Source organism: Hermetia illucens, chromosome 5, assembly GCF_905115235.1.
Source record: "Hermetia illucens chromosome 5, iHerIll2.2.curated.20191125, whole genome shotgun sequence".
NCBI lineage: Eukaryota > Metazoa > Arthropoda > Insecta > Diptera > Stratiomyidae > Hermetia > Hermetia illucens.
Window position 1 is genome coordinate 24,161,745 of NC_051853.1, and position 27,763 is coordinate 24,189,507.

The window sequence follows — 27,763 nt, forward strand, 5'->3', positions numbered from 1 at the left end:
AGAACACCATCTGACTGGCAAGAGAGTACAACTGTTCCAATATGGAAAAAGAAAGGTAGTCCAGCAGAATGTTCAAATTACCGTCCGATCCGGTTACTTTCCCATACCATGAAGATTTTTGAACGCATTCTTGACAACCGTATTCGCGAAATCGTTGAAATAACCGTGAATCAAGCCGGATTTGTCAAAAACTGCGGAACTACTGACGCAATGCACGCTGCGCGGTTATTCATGGAGAAACACCGTGAGAAGCATCGCCCTCTTTGCATTGCGTTTCTGGATCTAGAGAAAGCGTTTGACAATGTGCCACACGAACTCATCTAGTATGCTTTACGACAACACTTAGTGGCAGTAGAATTCGTGCGCTGGGTTCAATTACTCTACCATGATCCGAAAAGTAAAGTTCGAAGTATGGCGGGTGTATTAAAACCGTTTCGTGTCTCTGTTGGTGTTCATCAAGGAAGCGTCCTCTCACCACTCCTCTTTGTTCTTGTTATGGACACCGTCACACGGGATATCCAACGTCCAGCGCTCTACGCACTGCTTTATGCAGATGATGTTTTCCTAGCATCAAATAGCAAAAATGATCTCGAGAAACTTCTCCAAAAATGGAATGTTGGCCCCATGCAACACGGTCTCAGATTGAATCTAAACAAAACTGAATTTTTGACGACCGATTCTCATGAAACAGATACAATCACTGTCAGCGGCAGTAATCTGCCCAGAACTGAGCGATTTAAATACCTCAGGTCAACCAATGGAGAACTGCGTTATGAAATTGCTTCACACATTAACGCAACCTGGGTGAAGTGGCGTTCCACAACTGGTGTTCTTTGTGATCAACGAATCAACGAACGTCTTAAATCTAAAATTTATCGCAATATCGTCCGTCCTGTCGTTATCTATGGTTCTGAGTGTTGGCCAACTATAAAAGATAATGAGCGATGTCTTGTGGTAATGGAGACGAAGATGTTGCGTTGGACTAGTGGCGTGACACGTTTTGATCACATCCGAAATGAGGATATCTGCGATCGTTATGGGGTTGCACCGATTGTGGAAAAATTGTGACAGAGGCGTCTTCAATGGTATGGCCACGTACTTAATGCTAACGAGAATTCACTTGAAAAGATTGGTCTGAACATCGAAATCGATGGTAAACGACCACAAGGCAGGCCGAAACAACGGTGGCTTGATACACTAGATGGGGATTTAAAAGCCTCGAGATAGCACCCAGATCAGGCATTCGATAGAGCCAACTGGCGAAACCGATCAGGACGTACCGACCTCGCTTGTGAACGGGACAAAGGGTGAAGAAAAAGAAAGAAGATTAAAATGAAGGTTAGAGAAAACATTTTAAAAAGTTTCTACGTGGTTTACAGCTACCAGTCACTTGCCTAGACACGACTGATTCAAAAAATATGTGTCCCGAAACCGATGACTTGCAATTTTAGAACGGCGTCGCAGGCAAGATATTATCTGAAATAATAAAACTTGTTGTTTCTTTTTCGTTGGTGTGTGTATTTATTCTTGCAAATACCGATATTTCGGGAACCACTTGTTCCCTTCATCAGTGCAAACAGTGCAAGAAACTTGTTTGCACTGATGAAGGGAACAAGTGGTTCCCGAAATATCGGTATTTGCAAGAATAAATACACACACCAACGAAAAAGAAACAACAAGTTTTATTATTTCAATTAATTAATCGTTGGAAACACCGCATAATTTCACTCTGAAGATATTATCGATAGTGGGTAGGATGCAGTTGGTTTAACATAGGAGTTGTTTTCTAGATGGGGGGATAGAGCGTTATTAAAAGTGGTCTTCTCTTCGCTGCAGTCTATTGATTACGTCTCGAGGAGACGCTATAAGGTCTACATGACTGCTGGGACATGGAGGCGGATCGACGAGCATAGGGAACTGAAAGCTTTCATTTCCGCTGCGAACAGGGACACATGAGCTCCGGTACCCCAGAAGAACTCGAGAATTGTGGCGTAGCGTGGGCCATGATAAAAATGAATTTGTTATTGCGCTAATTAGAAAAGAAGAAACTGTCGCAAAAAATAACGATTTCACTATCGTATAATGCATCACAGAAGAACTTTTAGGTGGTCGCAACTCTCCACATGGTAGACAAGGGTAGCAAATACCAGACATAAATCTAATCTCTCCACATGGTCCTGAAAGGGACGTTAACCGTAGACGCCTGTTTTAAGGTAACGTACAGCTTAGTAGGCGGATTGACAATTTCATCATCGCTTCCAACCGTATATCCACTGAAGAAGCTCCATCTCTTCAAGATGAAATGACTAGTCATTGTAACATGTCGATACGTACTACTCCTCCAAACAAAACAGAAATCATCTCAGCCATTAATGCGCTGCGGGCTTTCGACATTGTGAACAGGGAGCAAAAACTAATAACTATTATCAGAGCGACAGGAATTTGAAGCTCAAAGGAGTCCGGAAAAATTGCATTCTGTTGCTGATACGATTTTTTTTTTCTGGAGGACATGGATCTTCCTCAAACATCCCGACTAAGCTGATGACATCTATTGACTATCTCACCAAGTTAAAGTGGGACTGAAAATAAACATCAACACAACCTTGTTTCATGGTTTAACTGGTCATCGAGCGCTTCCAATTTGCGTTAATGGACCGAACATCGATCCAATTAGCATAACTCAGAAGTATTGTTTATGTCAATGGTGGTATGGAGATTGATGTGACCCAATGCAATAACAGCGCTAGATCCGCCTTCGCTGTTTTGCGTAAAATTTGCAAATATAGATACCTCCACACTAATATCAAGCTGAGGTTTCTCTGTGTATAATAAGAGTAACATATAGGAAATGACTGTTACTTGAAAGCTCTAAACCATCGTTAACATCTGTCTGCAGCGGCCCTTCGGGATACTTTGTTCTGTGGAAATCCGGTAGATGTATTGACCAGAGGGCGGAAGTGGCAAGAGCCCTTTAAGGAAGGACAAGGACTGAATTGTTGGCATTCCGTTGCATGGAATTCACTTTCATAGAGTGACTGACGTGTGGGTCACCCTCGAGTCACATAGCGCAGTTAGGGAGAAGTGTAGGCTTCATCGAACCGGAAACGATGGTACACAGCCACCTGAGGGGGCTCGTCCAATGGACTTTTACGTCGACATAGGCACTCAGGCGCCTATCCATCTGTAATGTGTTTGGTCTGTCGAAAAGCAGGAAGACATGCACAAGCGTTGTGGACTTTCTGACTGACCATAATTCACCAGCTGTACATATGTTTAGGATTTCTACAAGATGATATGTGTCCATTCTGTAATGAAACAGCGGAATCCATGGAACATTTCCTATGTGACCGAAAATTCTGCGATTAGCAAACGAATCAGGATATTTCGTTAGACTGGGGCATTAAATACAATGGACATGTTCAGGTGATTCAGATTTATTCAGGTTTCAGGATCTTTCTACAATCTTGGACGACCCACTAGAGCACATAGGGGTCTACAGGATAAATTAAGTTGCCAGCCATCTCTCACAATGGCATAATAAAACAACTGACTGAACCATTTTTGACACGAAAATTTTATTCGTTGAGTTTATTATCTTATTAAAATCTTCTTCCAAAGGCTACAATAGGGGGTTTAGGGTCCTACCTGCCCAAGGACCTTCAATGTGAATGACCTTAACTATGTTGAACTTAAATCGTCTTACAGTTTCTCCCACTGTATGGAATGCATCGAATGAGCTATATATGTTGAACTTTATTCGACTTTCGCTCAGTGTTTTGTCTTTCGCTCAATCTTTAGCTCTCTGATAGTCCTAACTATGTTGGACTTAAGACACTTGCGAAATTATCGTTTATTTTTAATATAGTTAAATTGCTGCCAACATTTAACCGGCAGTTGTGTTAGCTATACAGACTTAAGAAGTTATCACTAACGTCTATAGATAGCTCTGTTTTGTCTTGAAATTAGTGTAGTTACCACATCATCATCATCAACGGCGCAACAAGCGGTACCCGGTCTAGGCCTGCCTTAATAAGGAACTCTAGACATCTCGGTTTTGTGCCGAGATCCACCAATTCGATATCCCTAAAAGCTATCTGGCGCTCCATTTTAGGCAAGGTCTGCCTCGCCTTCTTTTTCTACCATAGATATTGCCCTTATAGACTTTCCGGGCTGAATCACCCTCGTCCTTACGGATTAAGTGAGTAAGCGCCCACCGTAACCTATTGAGCCGGATTTTATCCACCTGACCATGATCTGACGGTATTGCTCATCGATTTGGTCGTTATGTAGGCTCCGGAATCGTCCATCCTCAAGTAAGGGGCCAAAAATTCTTCGGAGGATTCTTCTCTCGAACGCGGCTAAAAACCCAAGTCTCCGAGGAATACATGAGGACTGGTAAGATCATTGTCTTGTACAGTAAGAGCTTTGACCCTATGGTGAGACGTTTTAAGCGGAACAGTTTTTGTAAGCTGAAATAGGCTCTGTTGGCTGACAACAACCGTGCGCGGATTTCATCATCGTAGCTGTTATCGGTTGTGGTTTTCGAACCTAGATAGGAGAAATTCTCAACGGTCTCAAAGTTATATTCTCCTATCTTTATTCTTCCTGTTTGACCAGTGCGGTTTGATGTTGTTGGTTGGTTGGTTTTCGGTGCTGACTTTGCCATCATATACTTTGTCTTGCCTTCATTGATGTGCAGTCCAAGATCTCGCGCCGATTACCGCTTGCTCCATCTGGATGAAGGCAGTTTGTACGTCTTGGGTCGTTCTTCCCATGATGTCGATATCGTCAGCATAGGCCAGTAGTTGGGTGGACTTAAAGAGGATCGTACCTCTTGCATTTACCTCGGCATCATGGATCACTTTCTCGAGGGCCAGGTTAAAGAGGACGCATGATAGGGCATCCCCTTGTCGTAGACCGTTGATGATGTCAAATGGTCTTGAGAGTGATCCTGCTGCTTTTATCTGGCCTCGCACATTAGTCAGGGTCAGCCTAGCCAGTCTTATCAATTTCCTGGATATTTTGTTTTTAAGGTTTTATGTAAAACAAAACTTTATTAAAATCGATACACTGTGTGTCTGTCTGTCTGTACGCCTGTCACACGCACTTTTCTCCAAAACGGCTGGATTGATTCGAACGAAACTCAGTGGATATATAGGAACCATGAAATCCCACGCATACAGTAAGTGACATAAATTTAGGTACAGTTTAAAAGGGGGGCTTCCAATACTTGTAAAGGAGGATGTAAATTTTTTTTTTCATCAAATATAATCATGGAAGGTCTCAATTAGTACTTTCCGGATCTGATATTAGTTTTGACATGAATTGCAAAGTGCGCGAGGAGTCAAAATGTGCACACTTAAAGTGAGACAGGGCTCATTTTCGACAATTCACGTAAAGCGCATTGTCACACGTAAGAAGAGGCAGAATTCCATTCTTTTACGCTGTATAGATAAGTGACTAGCCATTTGCATGTTGCATCTTTTCATAATACTTAGGGTAAACTGTCAGTCATTCAACTGGTTGCACATATAAGGCATTTTTCAAAAGGTAGTCATCTAATCAATTATCCAATACAAGCCTTTTCTTCGAACGATTGGCTTCCATCATAAATTAGTATAATTTCATTCTTCTGGATGGTGCTGCAAAAATGTGCAGTGATGGTTGTGAATAGCAATTGCTAGGATTAAATTTCTAATTGCATTCTCTCATCGGTTTAGTCTTCTCACCTCTAAGAAACAACTCCGCTTTTCAGTTACAAAATGCGATTTGAATATATTATGCCAATAATTCTTCGGGACTATGCTCCGCGCTATAAGGACAGGTCTTGAATAAATTGTTGCAATGGAATGCGACCACAATGAAGCTTACGATTATCTAATTATTCATGAATGCATTATCATAATAGTAGTACATACACACATGTCTTCTGATATTTTCCACATTCAAATGAAGATGGCTAAGTTCAGTATTACATGGGTTAGAACTGGCGAAACACAAGGCTGAAGTTATACTAATCAGAAGTCATAAGTTGAAAGTGATTTTAAGGTTTCGTTTGGAGCAGTCTGTGATAGAGTCCAAGAAGTTCATCAGATACCTTAGTGTCACGCTGGATTGTCTCATTGTTAACTTTCAAGGAGGAGAGAGGAGAAAACAAATAGAACTTCTCTTTAGGAGACCCTTACGGGTAGAGAAAATCATTCCGTAAAGAAGGCGGTCAAAGGCTAGTATAGGTCCCAGGGCGAAACGTGGATTGGTACCCACGATGCAGCATAAAATCTGGGAAACGCCTGCTGAACCAACACCAATAGCTCCACTGCCAAACCCTATCTCCACCTACACGTGGTGATCGCTGGGAGTTCTTTCTTCATGAAAAACTGCAGACGGAGAAGGAGGAAGGCGAGCCTCGCGCGCCTCAAAACGGGACAAAATGTATCAACTGCTCCTCCAGGTTGGGGGTTAGGTAGGGCTGAAAACCCTATACGAAAAACCGATGTTACGAATCCACGGAAGGAGCCTCGGACAGGATGGATTTTACAACGCCGACCCTGGCAACGATAACGGATTAACGATTTGGGCATTTTCTCATGGTACGTGTGCTCCCTGTACACACCGAATTCTGCTTAGCAGTCCGAGAAAGATACCTGCTACAAGGCAGTTGAGCGGAGCCTCGAAGACTGTCCCAAGTATGATATCAAAATCATACTTCTAGATTTCAACAGTCAAGTAGGGAATGAGCCCGTATTCAGGCGATACGTCGGCTCCCATAGTTTACATAGGGATGATAACGGACTTATTCAATTAGCAGTATCACACGAAATGGTTGTTGGAAGTACCTGGTTTGCGCGGAAAGCGGTCCACAAACATACGCGGGGCCTCTCCAGACGGGACCACTTTCAACCAAATTGACCAAGTGCTAATTGAATGCCGCCACCTCTCAGCCTTGATGAATGTCAGAACATATAGGGGGGCCAATATAGACTCCGATTACTATCTCGTTGGCATGATGCTCCGAGGTGAAATAACAACACCGCCCTCCCCTCTGACAATCAGGTAAAAGTTAACACTGAAACCATACACAGCACAGCTCTCCGCAACACCTATAAGAGGGAAATGGATGCCGCAATAACCGCAGAGATCCTGGAGATGAAGCATCAACAAATGATTTTCGCAACCACCTGAAGAACGTTATCGTTGATACGGCCACAAAAATACTTGGCCCCAGCCGCAAGAAAAATCGGAACGGCAGGTTTGACGATGAATGTAAGTTAGCAACGGAACGGAAGAATGCTGCGTACCGAGTTATGTTGCATTCTCAAAGAACGCGGACACGCGCAGAGACTTATCACGAACTCCGTCGAGCGGAGAAGCGACTTCACAGACGGAAAAAGGAAGCCTGGGAGAACCAACAAGTCTGTGAACTAGAAAGGTACAGGCAGCAACCCACCAGGCGCACAAGTTTTACCAACAAATCAGCAGGATGAAGCCTTATACACGTCGATGCTCATCCTGCCAAGACAAAGAGAGAATCTGATTTCCGACAAAATGGGTATATTGGAGCGATGGGTTTGGTATTTTGATGAACTGCTCAACAACCAAAATATCGACGAGTTGCAGGTTCCGCCAACTGAAGACGACGGACAAATACTGCCACCACCAAGTATAGATAGGATCCGATGGAATTACAGACGAATTGGTTAAATATGGAGTCGACCAATTACATCAAGTGGTTCATCAACTGATGCTCAAAGTGTGGGACAGCGAATCAATGCCTGACGATTGGCAACGAGGCATTATCTGTCTCATACATAAAAAGTGGGATATCACACAGTGCAGCAATTGTGGAGGTATCACATTGCTGAGTACCATCTATAAAATATTCTCCTCTATCTTGCTAGGCCGAATGGCCCCATACGACCAGAACATCATTGGTCCATATCAAAGAGGCTTCACTCCAGGCAAATCGGCAACAGATCAGATTTTCTCTCTGTGGCAACTGATGGAAAAACTGTTGGAATATGGACACCAGTTGCATCATCTCTTCATCGACTTTAAAGCCGCCTATGATAGCATAGCCAGGGTAAAACTTTACACGACCATAAGAGAATTCGGTATCCCAACGAAATTGATAAGACTAGGCTAACCCTGACCAATGTGCGAGGTCAGATGAAGGCAGCAGGATTACCCTCGAGACCATTCAACATCAACAACGGTCTAAGACAAGGGGATGTAAATGCGAGAGACACCATCCTCTTCAAGTCCACCCAACTACTGGCCTAAGCTATGGATATCGACATCATGGGAAGAACGACCAGAGATGTATAGTCTACCTTCATCCAGATCGAGCAGGCGGCCCGAGAACTTGGGCTGCATGTTAATGAAGGCAAGACGAAGTACATAGTGACAACGTCAGTGCCAAAACCAAAAGAAGGAACAAAAGTTGGCCCCCTAAATGAGGATGGACGATTCTGTAGCCTACATAATGACGAAATCTATGAGCGATACCATGACCGTCAGGTTGTGAATAAAATCCGGCTCAATAGGTTACGGTGAGCGGATCACCTAATCCGTATGGATGAGGATGATCCAGCCCGGAGAGTCTATAAGGGCAATATCTATGGTAGAAAAGAAGACGAGGCAGACCCTGCTTGAGATGGAGCAATGGCGTAGTTCAGGACGGAGGAGTTCAGGAGGATACGTATACACACACATGCCTGTCTCCAGTAATATTGATATTCAAATAAAAAAGAAAAGCGTAAGCGTCTCCAGGGACCCCAGCGTTCATATAAGTTAACTTTATGCATATATTTATGACGTCATATACGCCCTAGAATGACTTTGACATTCAATAACTTTGTTAATAATAGTTAGATTGCGTTCAAACTTTTTAGGATTATGTCCTATATGCTGATACTAATTTGGTATTTCTAGGAGAAACTTAAGGGGGTTTCCGGGTAAATTTCCAGAATATGGTAATATACAATTATTAACTTTATTTGTGGAGATATCGGAACGGGATGTATTTTGAGGCCTAGATTTTGTGGGGATGCACCACTGGAATTTTTTTTTTCAGATTTTCCGGTTGGATAAGTTCTGAAAACCGGACCTGTTTCACTTTTTGGGGCACACATTTTGAGCCCTCACTTCCCTATGTTTCACCTCATGACAGGAATAAGATCAGTTTCGAAAAGTACTAACCGAGTCCTTTCATTTGATACCTCACATAACCATATTCTGTGAAAAAAAACTGGCTATATGTGAAGGGATTCACATCGTCTTACCAAATTTCGTGACAATTGGTTTAGCTGTTTTCGAGTAAGTGGGATGTGACAGACAGACAGAAAGACAAATGGACAGACAGGCATTGAATCGATTTTATGCCATTCGAATATTCTTACATAAGAAAAAAATTTTCCATATCTGCAACGTTATTAATTGTCTCTTTTGAACGTAGACATTCGGTTTGACTTGGTTAGCTAATAGTTCACTAAAATAAGGCATTTGCTATGAAATAATTGTCGACTTCGCATCTGCAGTTACTGAGGCAATGTTTTGCTCTTCAAAGTGTGATGGCAAAGTTAGCTTATGTGACACGTTTTACTAAGGTTTTGTTGAAAACAAAATCTTATTAAAATCGGTTTACCGTCTGTCTGTCTGCCTGCCTATTTGTCTGTCACACCCATTTTCACAGAAAAGGTTACCACTATTGATAAGAAATTTGGTAGGAACTGAATATGGCCGCAGAGGGGAGGAGTGTGGGGGTTCGAAAAGAGGCAATTATTTCAGGGACCCATCCTCAGAAAGTACCCAAACTAAAATCTTGAAAAAAAAATCATGTTGGTCCATACACATCGTATCTAAGCCTCAAGATACTCTCCGCTACGATATCTGTTCAAATAAAGTTAATAATAGTATTAAGTTCATTTTAGATCGGTAAGGTAGGCTTTAATAGGAAACATGAAACTGGAAAGTTTATTGGAAATCGTACTAGTATTAACAAAATTATGGTAGGTCAAACTTGTCCCTTTCGCGTCAAATTGCTACTCCCTAAGAGACACAATGTGAGCACCACATTCAATTTATGGCCGGGTATATTCAACGCATATATACTACAAGCTATATATATATATATATATGGAACCATGATGTACCCAAATATTGATAAACAAAAACTCAACATAACCTTTCATACTTGAAGCGCTCAGCTTCCGGTTCCTCGGTTTGTTATGTTAAATTTCTCGTGGAAATTTGTAAGCAAACTTCAGTCTAAAACAAATCGCGCAGATTGTCCTGCCGATATCAGCGGAATTTTGTTTAAGTTTGAATAATCGAAACATTTAACGACCTTCGATATCAATGAGGAGATTCGATTTGAAAAGATCATCCTTATATGAGGTTTAGATTTTAGCCAAAAAATTCCTGACACTTTGGTCAAGCTCTATGACAGGCTAGGAATATTCCTTGAGTTGCCTCTGGTTCGAATCCCAGCTCTTCTTTGCGTCTTCTCCTGCTTATCATCTAAGGCTGTTAGGCTACGTTTCCCAAGACTCCTAGCAATCTCAGAAGAGGAATTTGTGAAGCGGGACACCAAACTTAATGAACAAACCGCAGAAGACAAGTACATACAATTAGATGGGCTGATGTGACACTACATTTCGCCTGCACACCCTTGCACGTAAATCATCCTGGATCGTCAATAAATACTTAACGTTCAGCCATCACCAAAAAATTCTCTCTAAGGTTGCACGAGAAAATAGATGTGCAGCGGCATAACCAGAAAAGAACAGTGTTTTTTTGAGGAAGTCAGAGTACTGCAATATGGCAAGGAACGCAGAAGAAATGAGCTCTTATATAGTAGAAAGTCTAATCCTGTCATGTGATGCTTCTTCTTCTTCTTCTGGATGAAGGCAACAATGTCGATATCATCAATATATTTTAGTAGTTTGGTAGACTAAGTGGATGTTGCCTCTCGCATTTACATCACCATCACGGATCAGTTTTTCCAGGGCCACGTTAAAAAGTTGCGTGATAGGGCATCCCCTTGTCTTATATTGTTGTTGATGGTCAGGTCCTTGTAGATTGGTCAGGACTGGCATAGTCATTCTTATTACTCTAGTTCGAGTGCCGACTTCTGCCATCGCCATGTTTAGTTTTACCCGTTAGGCCTCCTTTGCTAGCATAGCCAGTTTTCCCATCGCTTGTCGCAGAGAGATAATCTGATCTGTTGCTGATTTGCTATTAGTGAGTGGTATGGGGCAATGATGTTCTGGGCGTATGTTGCTATCCGGTCTAGCAAGATAGATACAGATGGTAATCGGTAACGTGATATCTTTATAATTGCTGCACTGTGTGATGTTTCCCCTTTTAGGTATGGGGCAGATAGTGCCTCGTTGCCAGTCATCAGGCTGATTGATTCGCTGCCCCAAACATTGAGTTTAAGTTGATGAACTGCTCGGTATAATTGATCGCCTTCATATTTAACCAGTTCGACTGTAATTCCATCCGCTCCTGACGATTTCCAAAGATCGATCCCTGATTAGATCGTAGAAATGCAAGTTTGGGATGTGATAAGTAGGGTTTTTAGATACATTTATACTGGACTGCAGGAGACAGAACCGAGACAAAGAGGGCACACTAAGGAAGAGTGTATTTCCCCGAATTGAAAAGAGTTTATAGCGCTCTCATTCGTAATGACAATATTGAAGAGGAACTAATATTTCCAACTTCTTGCAATAATGTCCTACGATGGTTCTGCTGAATTACTTAGTGGGAAGGGATGTCTTGCACTGTGACATTCAATGCTTTCCATCTGTATAGAAAAGAAAAAAATCAGACAGCGTTTTAACCATGTTTGACAGGGTTCTAATTTACTCAAAACATAAAGCACATTCATTAATTCATACAAAAAATCTGAAAAATTATAATAGAGAAATTTCGCAAAGTTTAAGTTGGGACCCTTCATACCATGAGTAGTTAATATGCTAAAATAACACTAAGTCTAAAGAAATAATACCGAAATACCGACCATTAATTTTTGAAATCTTTTATTTGCTGCTATTATACTAATCCTTTGGTATGCAATGCGTGATGAAATCTGACACGCACATTATTAGGTATGAATTTTTTGAATTCTCCAGGTATCAAATCTTTACACGTAAGTATCTATCTATTCTGTCAAGAAATATGAATTGCAGTTAATTATCCCTCACGATGTGGCTGTTGAATAATTGTCCTCTAGGCTGTTAACATTGGGCTTATCCAGCCTTTGCATGATAAATGCTGGTGCAATGGTCTCCAGCATAGCAAAGATATTATGTGTTAATTATTACATGCATATTTGCATTATTGTCATAATTATCGTTATTGACATTGAAGCACATGCGCTGATCATATTAATTACATCATAATTTTCACAGGTGCGATATGTAAGTGCTGAGGTTCCTTCTAAGTCGACATCACAAATGAAATAATTGCATGAAATTTTCTCCTATTTCGATACGATTCCATCAATTTTCCTTGAACTGATCAGAAAACATAATGCAGGAAAAACGAACATCGAATGTTTCGTGTAATCAAGTGCGATACGGAAAAGCGTGTGTTTTGTAATTACCCCGAAGACCATGGCTTAATTGAAAAAGGACAAAATTTCAAGTTGTCGACACGCTGTTGCATCTAATTAATCCATCGGTGCTGACTGGCCAATGCGTTTCTGAAATGGCAAACCATCATAGACGAGTAGCGAACTATCATGCATCGACGCGGAATTTCACACGCAAGATTTCTTTGCAGTTAGTCGACATTTAGAACCGGCTAAAAGTGGCTACTACCTTAGCAGTTTGGCAGTTCCTAGCAGCCGGATCATATCTTATGGTGTTTTGCAATGATTAGTGCTTAATAGGAATGACATCTTAATAAATGCAGCAATGTCGAAATATCGACTGGTTTTATGAGATCTTTTCGGTTATAATTAAAATCGGTTAGTGGTAGTAAGGTAAATCGATCTTAACCTTAACCAAAGCTAGTGCTCTTGAGACCTAATATACGATACTCGTAGTATGACTTTTGCTTTTCAAAGTTACTTTCAATGCGAGACTTGCTAACGAATGCGTTCTCCATTCACGCCTCAGGTGAGGTTTAGAGGTTCGACCTTCAACTATAGTATAAGGACAAAATATACCTTCTGCGGTGTACCCACTCTTTTTGATATTTGTACGGCAGTTACTAGTCTGTTCGTTTAAGTAAGGTGGGTTAGATTTCTGCTGAGCTGTAGTAATCGTCAGTCAGTGTAAAATGAAATGAGGGTTCAAATCTACCTCTCAGTTATCAAACTATCAGCATAATCCTCAGACCGTCCGTCAGATAAGGTACATCTGCATCCAGCATCAATCAAATGGTAGAAAACATCATAAAATTGAACTGGGCTGTTAGATGAGGATACAAAGTGTTAAAAAACGCCAATAGAATGATTGCGGCTCCATATACTTCATTGTGATCAAAGGTTGTGAAGGGTAGGGATACTATGGAGGATCCTCTCCCCCGAAGGCAATATCTAGTCCTTAAATCCTAGAGGTACAATGTACATAAATTCTCCAGCAAAAAGAGATTATTTCGGTAATCAAATAAAGCCACGCATTTAGTCGGTAACAGCCGTGATGATGAAATTTGTTCCTAGCAGACAACAGAGTCAATTTCAACTTATAAAAGCCAACGTAATACGTATGGCAGAACATGATCTAGTCTGGAAAGTGTATAAGGGTTATAGGTGGAGCGAAAGGCAGGACGCCGAACATTTTTTAGGGATATCAAATTGGTGGATTTTGGCGCAAAGCCAGGACGTTTAGAATTTCTTATCAAGACCGATTTAGACTACACGGGGGCTCCCGAGAACCTCAGGCCCCATCCGGGCACTAACTTACATACGCGGTCGTCCGGGTAACTGCCTCCTCTGGAGAATCTGTTGTTTGCTGGCCTCCGACTCGAACTCAACATCATCATCAACGGCGCAACAACCGGTAGCCGGTCTAGGCCTGCCTTAATAAGGAACTCCAGACATCCCGGTTTTGCGCCGAGGTCCACCAATTCGATATCCCTAAAAGCTGACTGGCGTCCTGACCTATGCCATCGCTGCATCTGAGGCAGAGTCCGCCTGGTCTTCTTTTTCTACCATAGATATTGCCCTTATAGTATTTCCGGGCTGCATCATCCTCATCCATACGGATTAAGTGACCCATCCACCGTAACCTATTGAGCCGGATTTTATTCACAACCAAACGGTCATGGTGTCGCTCATAGATTTCGTCGTTATGTAGGCTATGGAATCATCCATCCTTATGTAGGGTGCCAAAATTCTTCGGCGGATTTTTCCCTCGAACGTGGCCAAGTGTTCGCAATTTTTCTTGCTAAGAACCCAAGTCTCCGAGGAATACATGAGGAGTGACAAGATCATTGTCTTGTACAGTAAGAGCTTTGACTCGATGGTGAGACGTTTTGAGAGAAACAGTTTTTGTAAACTGAAATAGGCTCTGTTGGCTGACAACAGCCGTGCACGGATTTCATCATCGCAGCTGTTATCGATTGTGATTTTCGACCTTAGATAGGAAAAATTATCGACGGTCTCAAAGTTGTAGTCTCCTATCTTTATTCTTCCCGTTTGACCAGTGCGGTTTGATGTTTTTGGTTAGTTGGTTTTTGGCGCTGACGTGGCCACCATATACTTTGCCTTGTCTTCATCGATGTGCAGCCCAAGATCTCGCGCCAATCGCCGCCTGCTCGATCTGGATGAAGGTAGACTACGTCTCGGGTTGTTCTTCTCATGATGTCGATATCGATAGCGTAGGCCAGTAGTTGGGTGGACTTGAAGAGGATGGTGTCTCTCGCATTTACATCGGCATCGCGAATGACTTTCTCGAGGGTCAGGTTGAAGAGGACGCATGATAGGGCATCCCCTTGTCGTAGACCGCTGTTGATGTCGAATAATCTTGAGAGCGAACCTGATGCTTTTATCTGGCCTCGCACATTGGTCAGGGTCAGCCTAGTCAGTCTTATCAATTTCGATGAAGAGATGGAACAACTGATGTCAATATTCCAACAGTTTTTCCATCGCTTGCCGCACAGAGAAATTCTGATCTGTTGCTAATTTGCCTAGAGTGAAGCTTCTTTGGTATGGGCTAATGATGTTCTGGACGTATGGGGTTATCCGGCCTAGCAAGATAGCGGAGAATATCTTATAGATGGTACTCCACAACGTGACACCTCTATAATTGCTGCCTGTGTGATATCTCCCTTTTTATGTATGAGACCGATAAAACCTCTTTGCCAGTAGCCAGGCATTGATTCGCAGTCTCACACATTGAGCATTAGTTGATGAACCACTTGGTGTAATTGGTCGCCTCCATATTTAACCAATTCGTCTGTAATTCCATCGGCTCCTGACGACTTATGATCTTTTAGCCGATGAGTTGCACGCACTGTTTCTTCTATACTTGGTGGCGGGACCTACAACTGGCCGAAGTTATGGTAGTTCAATAGTTCGTCAAAGTACTCAACCCATCGCTCCAATATACCCATTCTGCCGGAAATCAGATTTCCCTCTTTGTCTAGGCAGGATAATCGTCGAGGTGTGTAAGGCTTCATCCTGCTGACTTGTTGGTAAAACTTGCGCGCCTGGTGCGGTTGTTCCCTGTACTTTTCGAATTCACAGACTTGTTGGTTCTCTCTGCGTGTGCCCACGTTCTTTGAGAATGTAACATTACTCGGTGTGCAGCATTCTTCCGTTACTTTGCTAACTTACATTCATCGTCGAACCGACCGTTCCGTCTCTTTTTACGGCTGGGGCCAAGTATCTTTTTGGCCGTATTTATGATAACGTTCTTCAGGTTATTGTGAATATCATTTGTTGATGCTTCACCTCCAGGATCTCTGTTGACTGCAGTTATTGCGGCATCCATTTCCCTCTTATGGGTATTGCGGAGGGCTGTGTTGTGGATGGCTTCAATGTTAACTCTCACCTGATTGTCAGAGGGGATTCTGGGTGTTGTTTTTATTCGAGCTCGGAGCCATGCCAACGAAATAGTGATCCGAGTCTATATTGGCCCCCCTTGTATGTTATGACTTTATCAAGGCTGAGAGGTGGCGGCGTTCGATCAACACGTGGTCAATTTGGTTAGAGACTCGTCTTCATCCTTCTTTCCTATGTACGAGTGGAAAAACGTGCTTAGAGGGTTGCCCACAGAGATGAACCTAAAACCTTTGTACCTGAAGCGCTGAACTTGCGGTATTTCGACTTGTTTAACTTTGGAGAGAGGGCAAAAAAGCTGCACGTCAAAAGCCAAAAGTGAAAAGTGGGGGAGTGGATTAATGGATGGTGTGGCTAGATCAGTCTAATCAGGAAAGCACCCCCATGGATGAAGCTATCTATAGCAGGCAATGAATCGCAAAGCAAATGATGCATTTGTGCCTAGGGGATGAACATTTCCCATGAGAAAACCCAACTACTGGTGAAATATTGAATTGGACAGCCTGCGATCGATTTGCTACCGAATAAGACGAACGGCTCAGGGGGCGGTAGATAGAATCAATCAGGAACAAAAAGAGTTCACTTAAAATGGGGTCCGCAAAAACCTCAAGTTGGTCATCCAGCGAAGCACGAGAGAACATTTTAAGAAGCTCCGTTCGTGGGCGGATTTAAACTCGTGGGAGAGACTCTATAAAATCAAGAGTGGACGATTAAGAAGCCGCTCATCTTCACAGATCAAGTGCCTTTCCGTCTTGTTGAGAAGCATCCAAGGGTCATTTCGGCCACAAGAGGGGGCACTGTTACTTCCAGCGACCTCTGAATGTAACGATAATTCCGCAGTCATTAGAAACGACGACGAAATGTATAGCAAATATTGCATCATAATGACTCTGAACGGGAGAAATGTTTTCAATTTGGCTAATTAGAGCCTTATACGAAAGTTTAACTATTTGTAAGAACGGAGTCTCTAGTATGATACCGACGATGTATACCAGAAGAACGTAGTTTTCGCGAGTATTCCAAAGTATTCGTACTGAGTTTATTGCTCTTCTTTAACATCTATAAGTAAGTGCAACAGCGATGAGATCTCAAATTGAAAAAAAAGCATCATTTAAGAAAAAGGTTAATCCCAAGCATTGGGAAGTGGCTGGAGGAAAGCATGGGAAAATCAATTATATAATCTCACGCAATTTCTCACGGGTCATGGAGGATACCATCAGCACCAGTACAGGTTTATAATGGCACATCACCCGATGTTCAAACTGCAAAAGGGTTTCGTAGTGCACTGCGCACGTATTTTCCCAATATCCGAGATTCGTGGAAGCAAGGAGAAACCAATCTCTAGGTGAAATACTATCACTGGAAAATTTCGTGTGGAGAATGCTAGCATGCCAGGATGATCATTCGATGATCGCATCGAATCAGGGTTAGCTGCGAAAAGACAGACATTGAATAAGGTTTTGTTTTATATAAAACCTTAAAAACAATCACATCTAGTTGTGGAAAAAGTGCTCTTCCACCAGGGCATGACAAAAGTTCATAGATGTGTTGTCCATATATAATCGTTGGCGCCACAATCCAATTGGGTCAGGGCGCCAAGTGTGTTAGAGCACTTTATTCAAGACCATAACAGTAGACTACAGTACGCTGCAGGAGGCAATGGGAATAGCATTGTGCTCGCCCGAGATTATTACCCTGATTTGACTCAAATTCTGAACCGATAAAATTCTATAGATTGAGGGGTTGTAACATAAATATTTATCCATTTGATGTAAGCTAGATCAAATGGAGAGCAACTTACTCCCATCTTTTTGGTCTGCGGACCCCTCGTTTCGAGCTTAGTACCAAAAGTTCAAAAATCAGGGACAAAGACGGCTCAATCCTCAAAGAAAATTTAGCTTTTACCAAGCCTTGGTCGAACTATGGCGGATTTACGCTTGTTATAATTCGCAGTCATGTTTTGTTTTGCTTCTGTCACGATGCTTCCAAAGCAGAGGTGAGGCAGGGCCTGATGAGTTGCTTTTGCCTTGGACGAAACCGTAAGCCGTCTTCCTCCCTGATATTATTTGTATTTCAACAAAGAAGTTGGCGGTTGTTTGTAATAAAAGAGGTACTGACATCAGTTGCGAAGGGGATCGTAGTCGCATATTTTCATTCGATATGAAGCCGACAATGAAGAAGAAGGCTTCCACCAGATGGAAATTTTTTTTTAAACGCCCAGCTTCCAATTTCACAAAACTGTTGCACTTTATGTCATTTCCTTTAGGTTCAATGTTTCGTGTTGATAAAGCTAGACATACTAAGAAATCAATTTACTCAGGTTCTGGAGAAGAGCACATCAAGTAAACCCACCAATGCCCGACCCAATTAGACTTAGATGCTAGCTAGCCCGTGGAATCGTATTAGCGAATTTTTCACTGACTTTGGTAGTTGATTTCTCCTCTTATCATCGGTCCTTCTGTAACCTTACAAAGTTCATTACCCTTGCTTGTTCTTTGCCATATTTTTGCTATGCTTCATAAAATAATTTATTCCAGCTACTTTGTAACAGTCCCCAATTATAAGCCATGAAATCAAGATAGGACGGCCCCATATCGGTGGAAACAAACTGATTATGGGATTTGATCTGAAAGCTGTTTGCGCCACGTCCACCTTAGATCGAAAACGTTTTCTTAACCAATAAAAAGTTGAAATTATATGTTAATATGTGCACATGTAATACTTGGTGCTTTTGCAACTTTGTATCAGGAATTTTTGAGCAATCAAGGCTTCTCTTCTTAACATGATTAAATGTTCCAACAGTTTCGTAAAAGTTTTAAAAATTCAATTAAAACCCATTACAAGCTTAGCATACAATGTTATTACCACACAACCAACTAATGATATTATTAGCAATTTGCATTTCGGTGCCCATAATGTATACAAACTAAAGTGCATACGTATTATCGCGTTAATTGGCTACGAATCATGAAAATTCAATAGTTCTACGTTCCACTCCTATATGGGTATGCACGATTATACACTACTGCTTTTCTAGTGTTTTAATGCAACTCTTTTTTATTGGCACGCTTTCGACGAAACCAAAATTTATTGGAAACGTATTACTGAAATTTCAAGTTTAAAGGTTGCTAATGGCAATAAAAATAGTGCTAAACAATATTGCATACTGGATTACTTTTACATATGTTTATGGTTAGTAGTGGTAATTCTTTTCGCAGTATTTCCAAAGGATCTGGTTTCAATGCACAAGAATCTTCCCAATGATATTATCATTTCACGATATTATGAGAAGAAGTATAATCCAACCCAAGGCGGTCAAAGAGTAGTATAGGTCCCAGGGCGAAACTTGGGTTGGTGCCCAAGACTGAGAATAAAACCTGAGAAACGCCTGCTGAACCAACACCAACAGCTCTGCTACCAAACCCTATCACTATCTCCAAATGGTGATTGCTGGGAGTTCTTTCTCAATGAGAAACTGCAGACGAAGAAGGATGAAGGCGAGCCTCCCGTGCCTAAAAAGGGGACAAATTGTCCCAACTGGTCCCCCAGGTTTGAGGTTGGGTAGGGCTGAAAATCCTATACGGAAAAACGATGTTACGAAGCCACGGAAGGAACCTCGGACAGGATAGACGGTACAGACCCAATATGTCTCAGCAGGTTGCCGATATCCTGTCCCAATATAGGGCTGATGTAACGGTGTTACAGGGAATAGGTTGGGCAGAAACCGGTTTCCTGGAGAAGAGCCACTATAACATATATTATAACGGCCATCCAGTAAACCATGTGCTCGGAGTACGTTTTCTAGTCAGCCAAAAAATGAAGCCTACTGTTATCGGAAGGATATCTTCTACGAGGCTGTTCAGCGGACCCTCGAATCCTGCCCCAAGTATGATATTAAAATCGTACTTGGAGATTTTAACAGTCAAGTAGGGACGACCCTCTATTTAAGCGATACGTCAGCTCGAATAGCTTATATAAGGATGCCAGTGATAAATAAATAATAAATATCAATACCTGGTTTGCGCGGAAAGCGTTCCACAGACATACATGAGCCTCTCCACATGGAACCACTTTCAACCAAATTGATGAATGCCAGAACATGTAGACGGGCCAATATACATTCGGATCATTATCTCGTTGGCATAGTGCTCTGGGCTCGAATTATAACATCGCCTACAATCCCCTCTGACAATCAGGTGAGAGTAAATAATGAAACCATACACAACAAAGCCCTCCGTAACACCTATAAGGGGAAAATGGATGCCGCAATAACCGCAGCTAACAGATGTCCTAGAGACGAAGCATCAACAAACGATTTTCACAACCACCTGGAGAACGGTACTATTGATACGGCCACAAAGATACTTGGCCTCAGCCGCAAGGAGTCGTAACGGCTGGTTCGACGATGAATATAAGCTAGCAACGGAACGGAAGAATGCTGCATACCGGGCAATGCTGCACTCTTAAAGAGCTCGGGTATGTCTCCCTCGATGATTACCTACCTTGTCGTGGTGAGGGAGTTCAGTAAGGAAGATCCTCCAGTTGACATCTGAAGCCAAGCGGTAATCAAAACCCCAAGCCAAGGTGTGACTACCGTTCCGAGGGCTGAATGGTCACAGGGGTTAAGATGTGGCCGTAAACGGTGAACTTTGGGTACCAGGCGACCCCCAGTTTCAACTAGCCTTGTCTCGGCAAAAAGGGGCTCTGCCGAGATCCACTTTCCGCGATAAAATTGAGGCCATGGCAGCCAATTATGAAAAAAACAAAAAAACAAAAACATAAACCTATTAAGCAAACACAAATAAACTTCGATCGTGGCGATCCAACCCCGAGTGAAGGGGCAACCCTAAGCTCATTGATGGAGAGCTTGAGTCTAGACTCAGATTCCCCACTTACTCAAGTGGGAACCAATCCAATTGGGACCCAGTCCTTAACGGACGAGCCGAAGCAGGCCCCTTTTGTCAGCACTCCTGACTCCAGGCTCCAGTCGGTGTCACCTGCTAACGCTAAAGTCTTGTCCATGGGTAAGCACCTGTCCACGGACAGCAAACAGCCTTTGGGCAACCGTCTTCGGGCAAACAGCCTCCGGCAAATCGCCTTCGGGCAAACCTCCCACGGGCAAACCGCCTCCAGGCAAACCGCCCCCAGGCAACGCACAACCCAAGAGCTGTGCCAAGGTTGAGGGGAAAGGAGCGTTCGGGGCACCTGCGGCTAAGGGGAAACCGATTTGCAGCCAAGGCTATCGAAGCCAATGGATGGGTCCTGTATGACGACTCTAATCCATCCGGCTACGATACTGTGCAGTGTGAACAGCTTAGGAGGAAACTCCTCCAAGCTGTAAGGACTGCGTCCGCGCAAGGCATTAAGCTTTGCTTTGAGTCGGTAGGTGTATACCGTAAAATGTTACGGCTAAACTTTGCCGACGAAGACACGAACGAGTGGCTCAGTCAGTACTGCTCCTCCTTCAACGATGTGTGGGAGGGTGCGCGACTAACCTTGAAAAGGGTCTCTGAGCTTCCATCGATCAAAAAGTGCTTTCTCTGGCTTCCAGAAGAAGAGCGAAATGGTGTTGGGGTTCTGGAACAACTTGCACTGCAGAACAACCTCAACACTTTCACCTGGTTGCTGCTAGGCAGCAAAACAGGGGAGAGAGCCGATAGGCCGGGAACTTTTCTCACTATCAGCGTTCCCGAACCCGATGTTAAGAAGGCTCGGGAAAAATCGGGCTGCCGGCTCTACTATGGGCTGGGGAACGTCACGTTACAAGTGTCGGCTTCTAAAACCATTGAAGGGGACATGCAGCCCTCGGCATCTTCATCTGAAACGTAGATGAGGTGCCACATTTCCCAAATAAATTTGCAGCATTGTAAAGCGGCGACCGCACTTAACTGTCATCTTATTTCACGGAGAGATGATGACAACTGGTTAAGATCATTTGAGTCAGCGCCATTGAGCCGAAACCCAGAGCCAATATCGTAGGCATCATCCGTGAAATATGCTAAAAAATGTTGTAATAAATGATCGACATCTGGTCGCTGAGGACATGCTTCAAGAAAATTTGAAAAGACAGTCCTTATTGGTAGGTCCCATCATCAAGAAAAAAATATAGTTATGTATGTAGGTGTGTACAATGGAAAAAAGTCTACTTACTTTATGAAATTCCACTTGTGCTCCATCTGCGACTCCTTCAAGCTCACGAATGTACTGTGGAAATGATCTCTTCACACTTTCCAAAGTTTGATTATAAATTTCCCCTAAAAAAGTTGTTAATTATTAAAAAAGTTATTAAAAGTTATTAATTTAAATAATCCAAAAATTGGAATATGCTTCGTACAAGAACAACTGAAAATTATAAGTTTTTTTTTGGTTTGAAATAATTAAATTTACTAAAATAAAGTTTAATAAATACGTATAGTCTAGATTATAGAAAGTGGCAACAATTAAAATTTAAAAATCGATTGTTTCCCCTTTTTACTTAGCTAAAAATTTATTTTCTAAAGGTTGCCTATGGTGCGTTGTCGCAGTTCTGAGTTGAAATACAATTAGGAAAAGATTCATAGAGGCGGGCGCACAAAGAGTTAATAAAGATAATAAAAATATGCTGCTGTTAATCTGATAATGAGGTATCATGATAACCACGAAAAATCGTGCACCAATCGCATTTTAGAGTCTAATTAAGTCGAGTGGAATTAAGTTTTCGTTATGCAAATGACAAATCTAAACCCGGAAGATGTAACCCTTGCCAATTGACAATTGATAGACAATGAACCGAAGTTAATAAGGTTTTGTTTTAGATATGTAAAACCTTCAATATTGAAAACAAGTCGAGAAACCGGAAGCTGGACACTTCACGTACGAAAGGTTTAGTGTATTTCTTAGTACGTAACACTATATTACGTGCATATATTATTTGAGAATATCCATTTCCGGATGGTATTGACATTCATAGACTAGAATTTGCAAAGAAGCGACAACTTTGACGTACTATAACTTTGTTAATAATAGTGCGATTTCCACCAAACTTGGTGAGATAATTATTATTATTATTATTTCATGGTGCAAGCATGAACTTAAGGGGGGTTTTGCAGCCAATTACTAAAAATTATAGTAATATACTATTATAACCTTATTTGTACAGATATTAGTATGGAAGGTATTTCGGAACCCAGGCACCATATAGTGGCAGCCTCCTGATTTCCGATTTTTCGGTTGGGTAGTTTCTGAGAATGGCCCACTTAAAGTAATGATCACTTTCAACCCCCCGCACTCCCCACCTTTCCAACAAATGCCAAAACTAAGAACGGCTTCGAAAAGTACTAACCGAGACTTTTAATTTGATACCCCACATGAGTCTATTTAATAAAAAAAAAATGTACACCCCCCTTTTGTACAGAAAATGCGCGTGACGGACAGACAGACAGACGGACGGACAGTAAACCGATTTTAATAAGGTTTTGTGCAAACACAAAACCTTAAAAATTTTACAACCCACAACTGTACTTAACATAGATGTTTTTGGAATCATCATATGGAATATATATATTTCTAATTCTTTAAGTTTTGCATCCTTACTTCCTTCCGGTTGATCATATAGCGGCAAATAAGTCTCATTCAGTGGGCCACATAATTCTAGAAAGCTCCTGATCATTGAGCCAAAGGTTCGTCCCTGAAAATGAAAATATATTATATTTATTTATCATTTTAATATCAATTAAATTAAAAGTGGTTTCAACCCATATATTATATAACAAAGGAGAAAAATCTGTCAACTATGTTTGATATTCGATAGCTAGCCCCTATATAGGGCATAGCTCCTCAGCCACACCTACACGACATCGCTATAGATTCTTGGCAATATACCTTAGATTCCCCCACGAATTATGTTCTAGGAAAGAATACCTAACTAGCATTGTACTTCACAGTTGAAAATACTAATACCGAAGAAAAAAATTGGTGATTTAAAAACATAGCTTGTTAATATTGTTATAAGCGTTCCGGGTTCGTTTCTTTTGATTAAAAACACTATTTGATTTCGGTTATACTTATTTCGCACTCTCGGAACAATCACAAATCCTGCTTTTACACGGCCATCTGTTTCCTTCGCAGATTATATCGCTATTTAGAAATGGATACTTTACGAAATCGTGACGAAATCTGGTCTTGAATATTCGCCGGATTTTCTCGCAGTCTTTTTGAACCTGTCAAACTTGTCAGTGCCCACTCGATTCGTCAGTTCAGCGCGTTTACGACACTACCCCCCCTTTAGTCCTTTCGCCCCGAAAGGGTGCCGCTTCTAATGTGTTGGGTCGTTAGCCGTATATGGTGCCAGACGGTCGATATGTACCACTTTCATCTTCGCTCTCGGTTTTCCGTGCCGTTGAATACGATAAACGACGTCATTGATGCGGGTAATCACCAGGTACGGCCCTTCCCAGTCCGCTTGTAGTTTCGGTGATAAACCTTTTTGTCGTTTCGGGTTGTAGAGCCACACCAGATCGTCAGCCTGGAAACCTGCGGTATTAGCCCGCCTGTCGTACCGTGTCTTCATGCGGTCGCTGGTAATTCGTAACCGTTTCCTTACCAAGTGGTGTACATAATTCAATTTGTTTTTCAGTTCGCTAACGTACTCCGACATGATGCCTGAATATCCCGGCGGTGTTCCGAATTTCAGATCGGCTGGCATCCGAATATTGTTTCCAAAAATTACTGTGGCGGGCGACTCCCCGGTTGTCGAGTGTTCTGCTGATCGGTAAGCCATCAAGAATATGGGAATATGGCGGTCCCAATCGCGTTGATTCTCGCTAACGACCTTGGCAAGATGGTCCTTGAGGGTCTTGTTGAATCTTTCGACCATGCCGTCCGATTGAGGGTGTAACGGTGTCGTACGAGTTTTCCGGATTCCCAACAAGTTGCACATTTCGCTGAATATCTGCGACTCGAAATTCCTTCCTTGGTCCGAATGGATTTCGTTCGGGACCCCGTAACGGCTTATCCAATTGAACACCAGCTGTTCGGCAATCGTGGTTGCTTCTTGGTTCGGGATTGCGTATACTTCAGGCCACTTGCTGAAATAGTCCGAGATCACTAAAGTGTAACGGTTACCATCATTTGTTTCCGGGAATGGTCCTGCGACATCGATGGCGATACGCTCGAAGGGTACCCCCACATTGTAGAGCTGCATTTTTCCACGAGGTTTGTGTTTTGGGCCTTTGACAGACGCGCATGCATGGCATTTACGGCACCAGTCTTCAACGTCTTCTCGCGCGTGCATCCAGTAGAAGCGCTCACGGACCTTCGCCAAAGTTTTGTTGACACCTAAATGTCCTCCGGTTGCGCCTTCGTGCAGTTCTGCCAGTACTTCCTTTACCCTGGAGCGTGGAAGTAGTAGCTGCATCCGATGTTGCTGACCGTCCGGTGATTCCCATTTCCGTTTCAGGACACCATTTTCAATATGCAGGGAGTCCCATTGTGCCCAGTAGCTCTTCAACGTGGCGCTTTTGTCCGATATATCCGCCCAGGCAGGACGCTGACCCTTTTCCTTCGTTGTAATGATTAAACCGATGTCCTCGTCGTCCAGTTGAGCCTTGCGTATTTCTTCCGCAGACCATCCAATTTCTGGTTCTACCGCTAACGCGTTGACTTCGATTTCGGTCGCCTTGTGTTCCGTCTTCCAACAATGTTTGCAATCCTGTGGACAAGGCCGTCGAGATAGTGCGTCAGCATTGCTGTGGGTGCGACCTTTCCGATGTACGATTTCATAGTCATAGGCTTGCAATCGTTCGATCCATCGGGCAATTTGTCCTTCCGGATTTTTAAAATTTAACAGCCATCGTAGTGCCCCATGGTCGGTCCGGACTATGAACTTCTGGCCATACAGGTATTTGTGGTAATGTTTGGTCGCCTCTACAACCGCCAATAATTCCCTGCGGGTGACGCAATAATTCCTTTCACTCTTTGACAGTACTCGGCTGTAAAATGAAATTGGTCTCTCCTCGCCGTCCACTTCCTGTGACAGTACTGCGCCTATCCCGATATTGCTGGCATCGGTGTCGATGGTGAAGGTTACTCCCGGTCGTGGATATTCCAGCATGGGTGCTTCGATCAGTTTAGCTTTGAGTGTATCGAACGCATTCTGGCATTGCTCGTCCCATTTGTATGGCCGGTGCTTCTCCGTCAGTTGATGTAAACATTTGGCGATTTGCGCGAAGCCCTTCACGAATCGTCGGTAATATGTGGCTAGCCCCAGGAAACTGCGTAGCTGACGTTTGTCTTTCGGTGTTGGCCAATTCTTTATTGCCTTGATTTTATCCGGATCGGTTTTAATTCCATCGGCAGAAACTGTATGGCCCAGATATTTTACTTCCTTAGCAAACAAGGTGCACTTCTTCGGGCTAAGTTTTAGGTTTGCAGATCGTAGCCTTAGGAATACTTCTCGAAGATTTTTCAGATGTTCCTCGAAACTCCGACCGATCACGATTATGTCGTCGAGATACACTAGACAAATTTGCCAGCTGAGTCCTCGAAGTACGCATTCCATCAGCCTTTCGAACGTTGCTGGAGCATTGCATAGACCGAATGGCATCACCACAAACTGCCATAGCCCCGATCCAACAGAAAAGGCAGTCTTTTCTCGATCGCTTTCCTCGATTCCCACTTGCCAGTATCCACTTATTAGGTCCAGAGTCGAAAACCATACTGATCCTGCAAGTGTATCCATAATGTCATCGATGCGCGGCAGCGGGTAGTTATCCTTCTTAGTGACATCATTTAGTTGCCGATAGTCTACACAGAATCGAGTGCTTCCGTCCTTCTTTTTGACCAAGACCACCGGTGACCTCCATGGACTATTTGATGGCTCAATGATTCCCTGTTTTTCCATGTCGGCCATCATTTTGTCGACTTCAGGTTGCTTAGCGAGTGGTAGTCGACGAGGTGCCTGCCGGATAGGCTTTGAATCTCCAGTGTTGATTCGATGAGTTACCAGCTTCGTCCTTCCGCGATCATCGCTGCTTTCGGCAAAGACGTCAGAAAACTCGTCCACCAGATTCGCCGCCTTCTGATATTCTTCAGCTGGCAACCGGTTTGGTTCCAGAACCTCAGTAGATACTTGTCGCAATGGCACCTCAGCTTTCATTTCACTCGATTCCAGCCTCGTTATCGTTGCCACTGGTTCGCAGAGACCGATTACGTCACCCTGTTTTATGGCTACTGGCCTTTCCGATGTGTTTAGGACTCTTATCGGTATTACATTGTCGTCGCGTGGTTTGATCAGTATTCTTGCCAGCATTAGATTTTTGACGGCTGGCGTTTTCGTTGGCTCCACGAGATAGAACCTGTGGCCTTGCGGATAGCCGTCTATTTTTGCAGATATTAAATTTTCCGATAACGGTGAAATGGTCGTATTGCTGTCTATGATCACTCGCAGCCTTTTAGCTTCCATATGTGTGATTTCTATCGGAACTTCGACGTTCTGCCACTTAAGGAGTCGCTCTTTGAAGTCGAGTGAGAAGCCGTGCGCTTTGAGGAAATCCATTCCGATGATGCATTCGTCAGTAATATTCGCCACTAGGAAATCGTGCCTGAATTCCAGGTCGCCAAGCTGAACCTTTCGGTTGACCTCTCCTAGTACTGGTACTGCTTCCCCTGTCGCTGTTCTAAGCACGTAGTTACTGGATCCAAATAACCTCACATTCGCTATGTCTGGCCTCAGAATCGACTTCATTGCGCCAGTGTCGATAGTTATAACTC

General features: G+C 42.8%; 1 protein-coding gene across 1 annotated transcript in view; it reads right to left on the bottom strand.

Annotated features, from left to right (window-relative positions):
- LOC119657119 overlaps positions 1–27,763 on the bottom strand; it is a 56,179-nt gene that overhangs the window by 15,131 nt on the left and 13,285 nt on the right. The window contains exons 2-3 of the mRNA XM_038063879.1: positions 23,588–23,681; positions 22,166–22,269 (exon numbers count right to left, since the gene is read on the bottom strand). Coding sequence (XP_037919807.1) covers positions 22,166–22,269; positions 23,588–23,681 — 198 coding nt within the window. The remainder of the gene's footprint in view (positions 1–22,165; positions 22,270–23,587; positions 23,682–27,763) is intronic.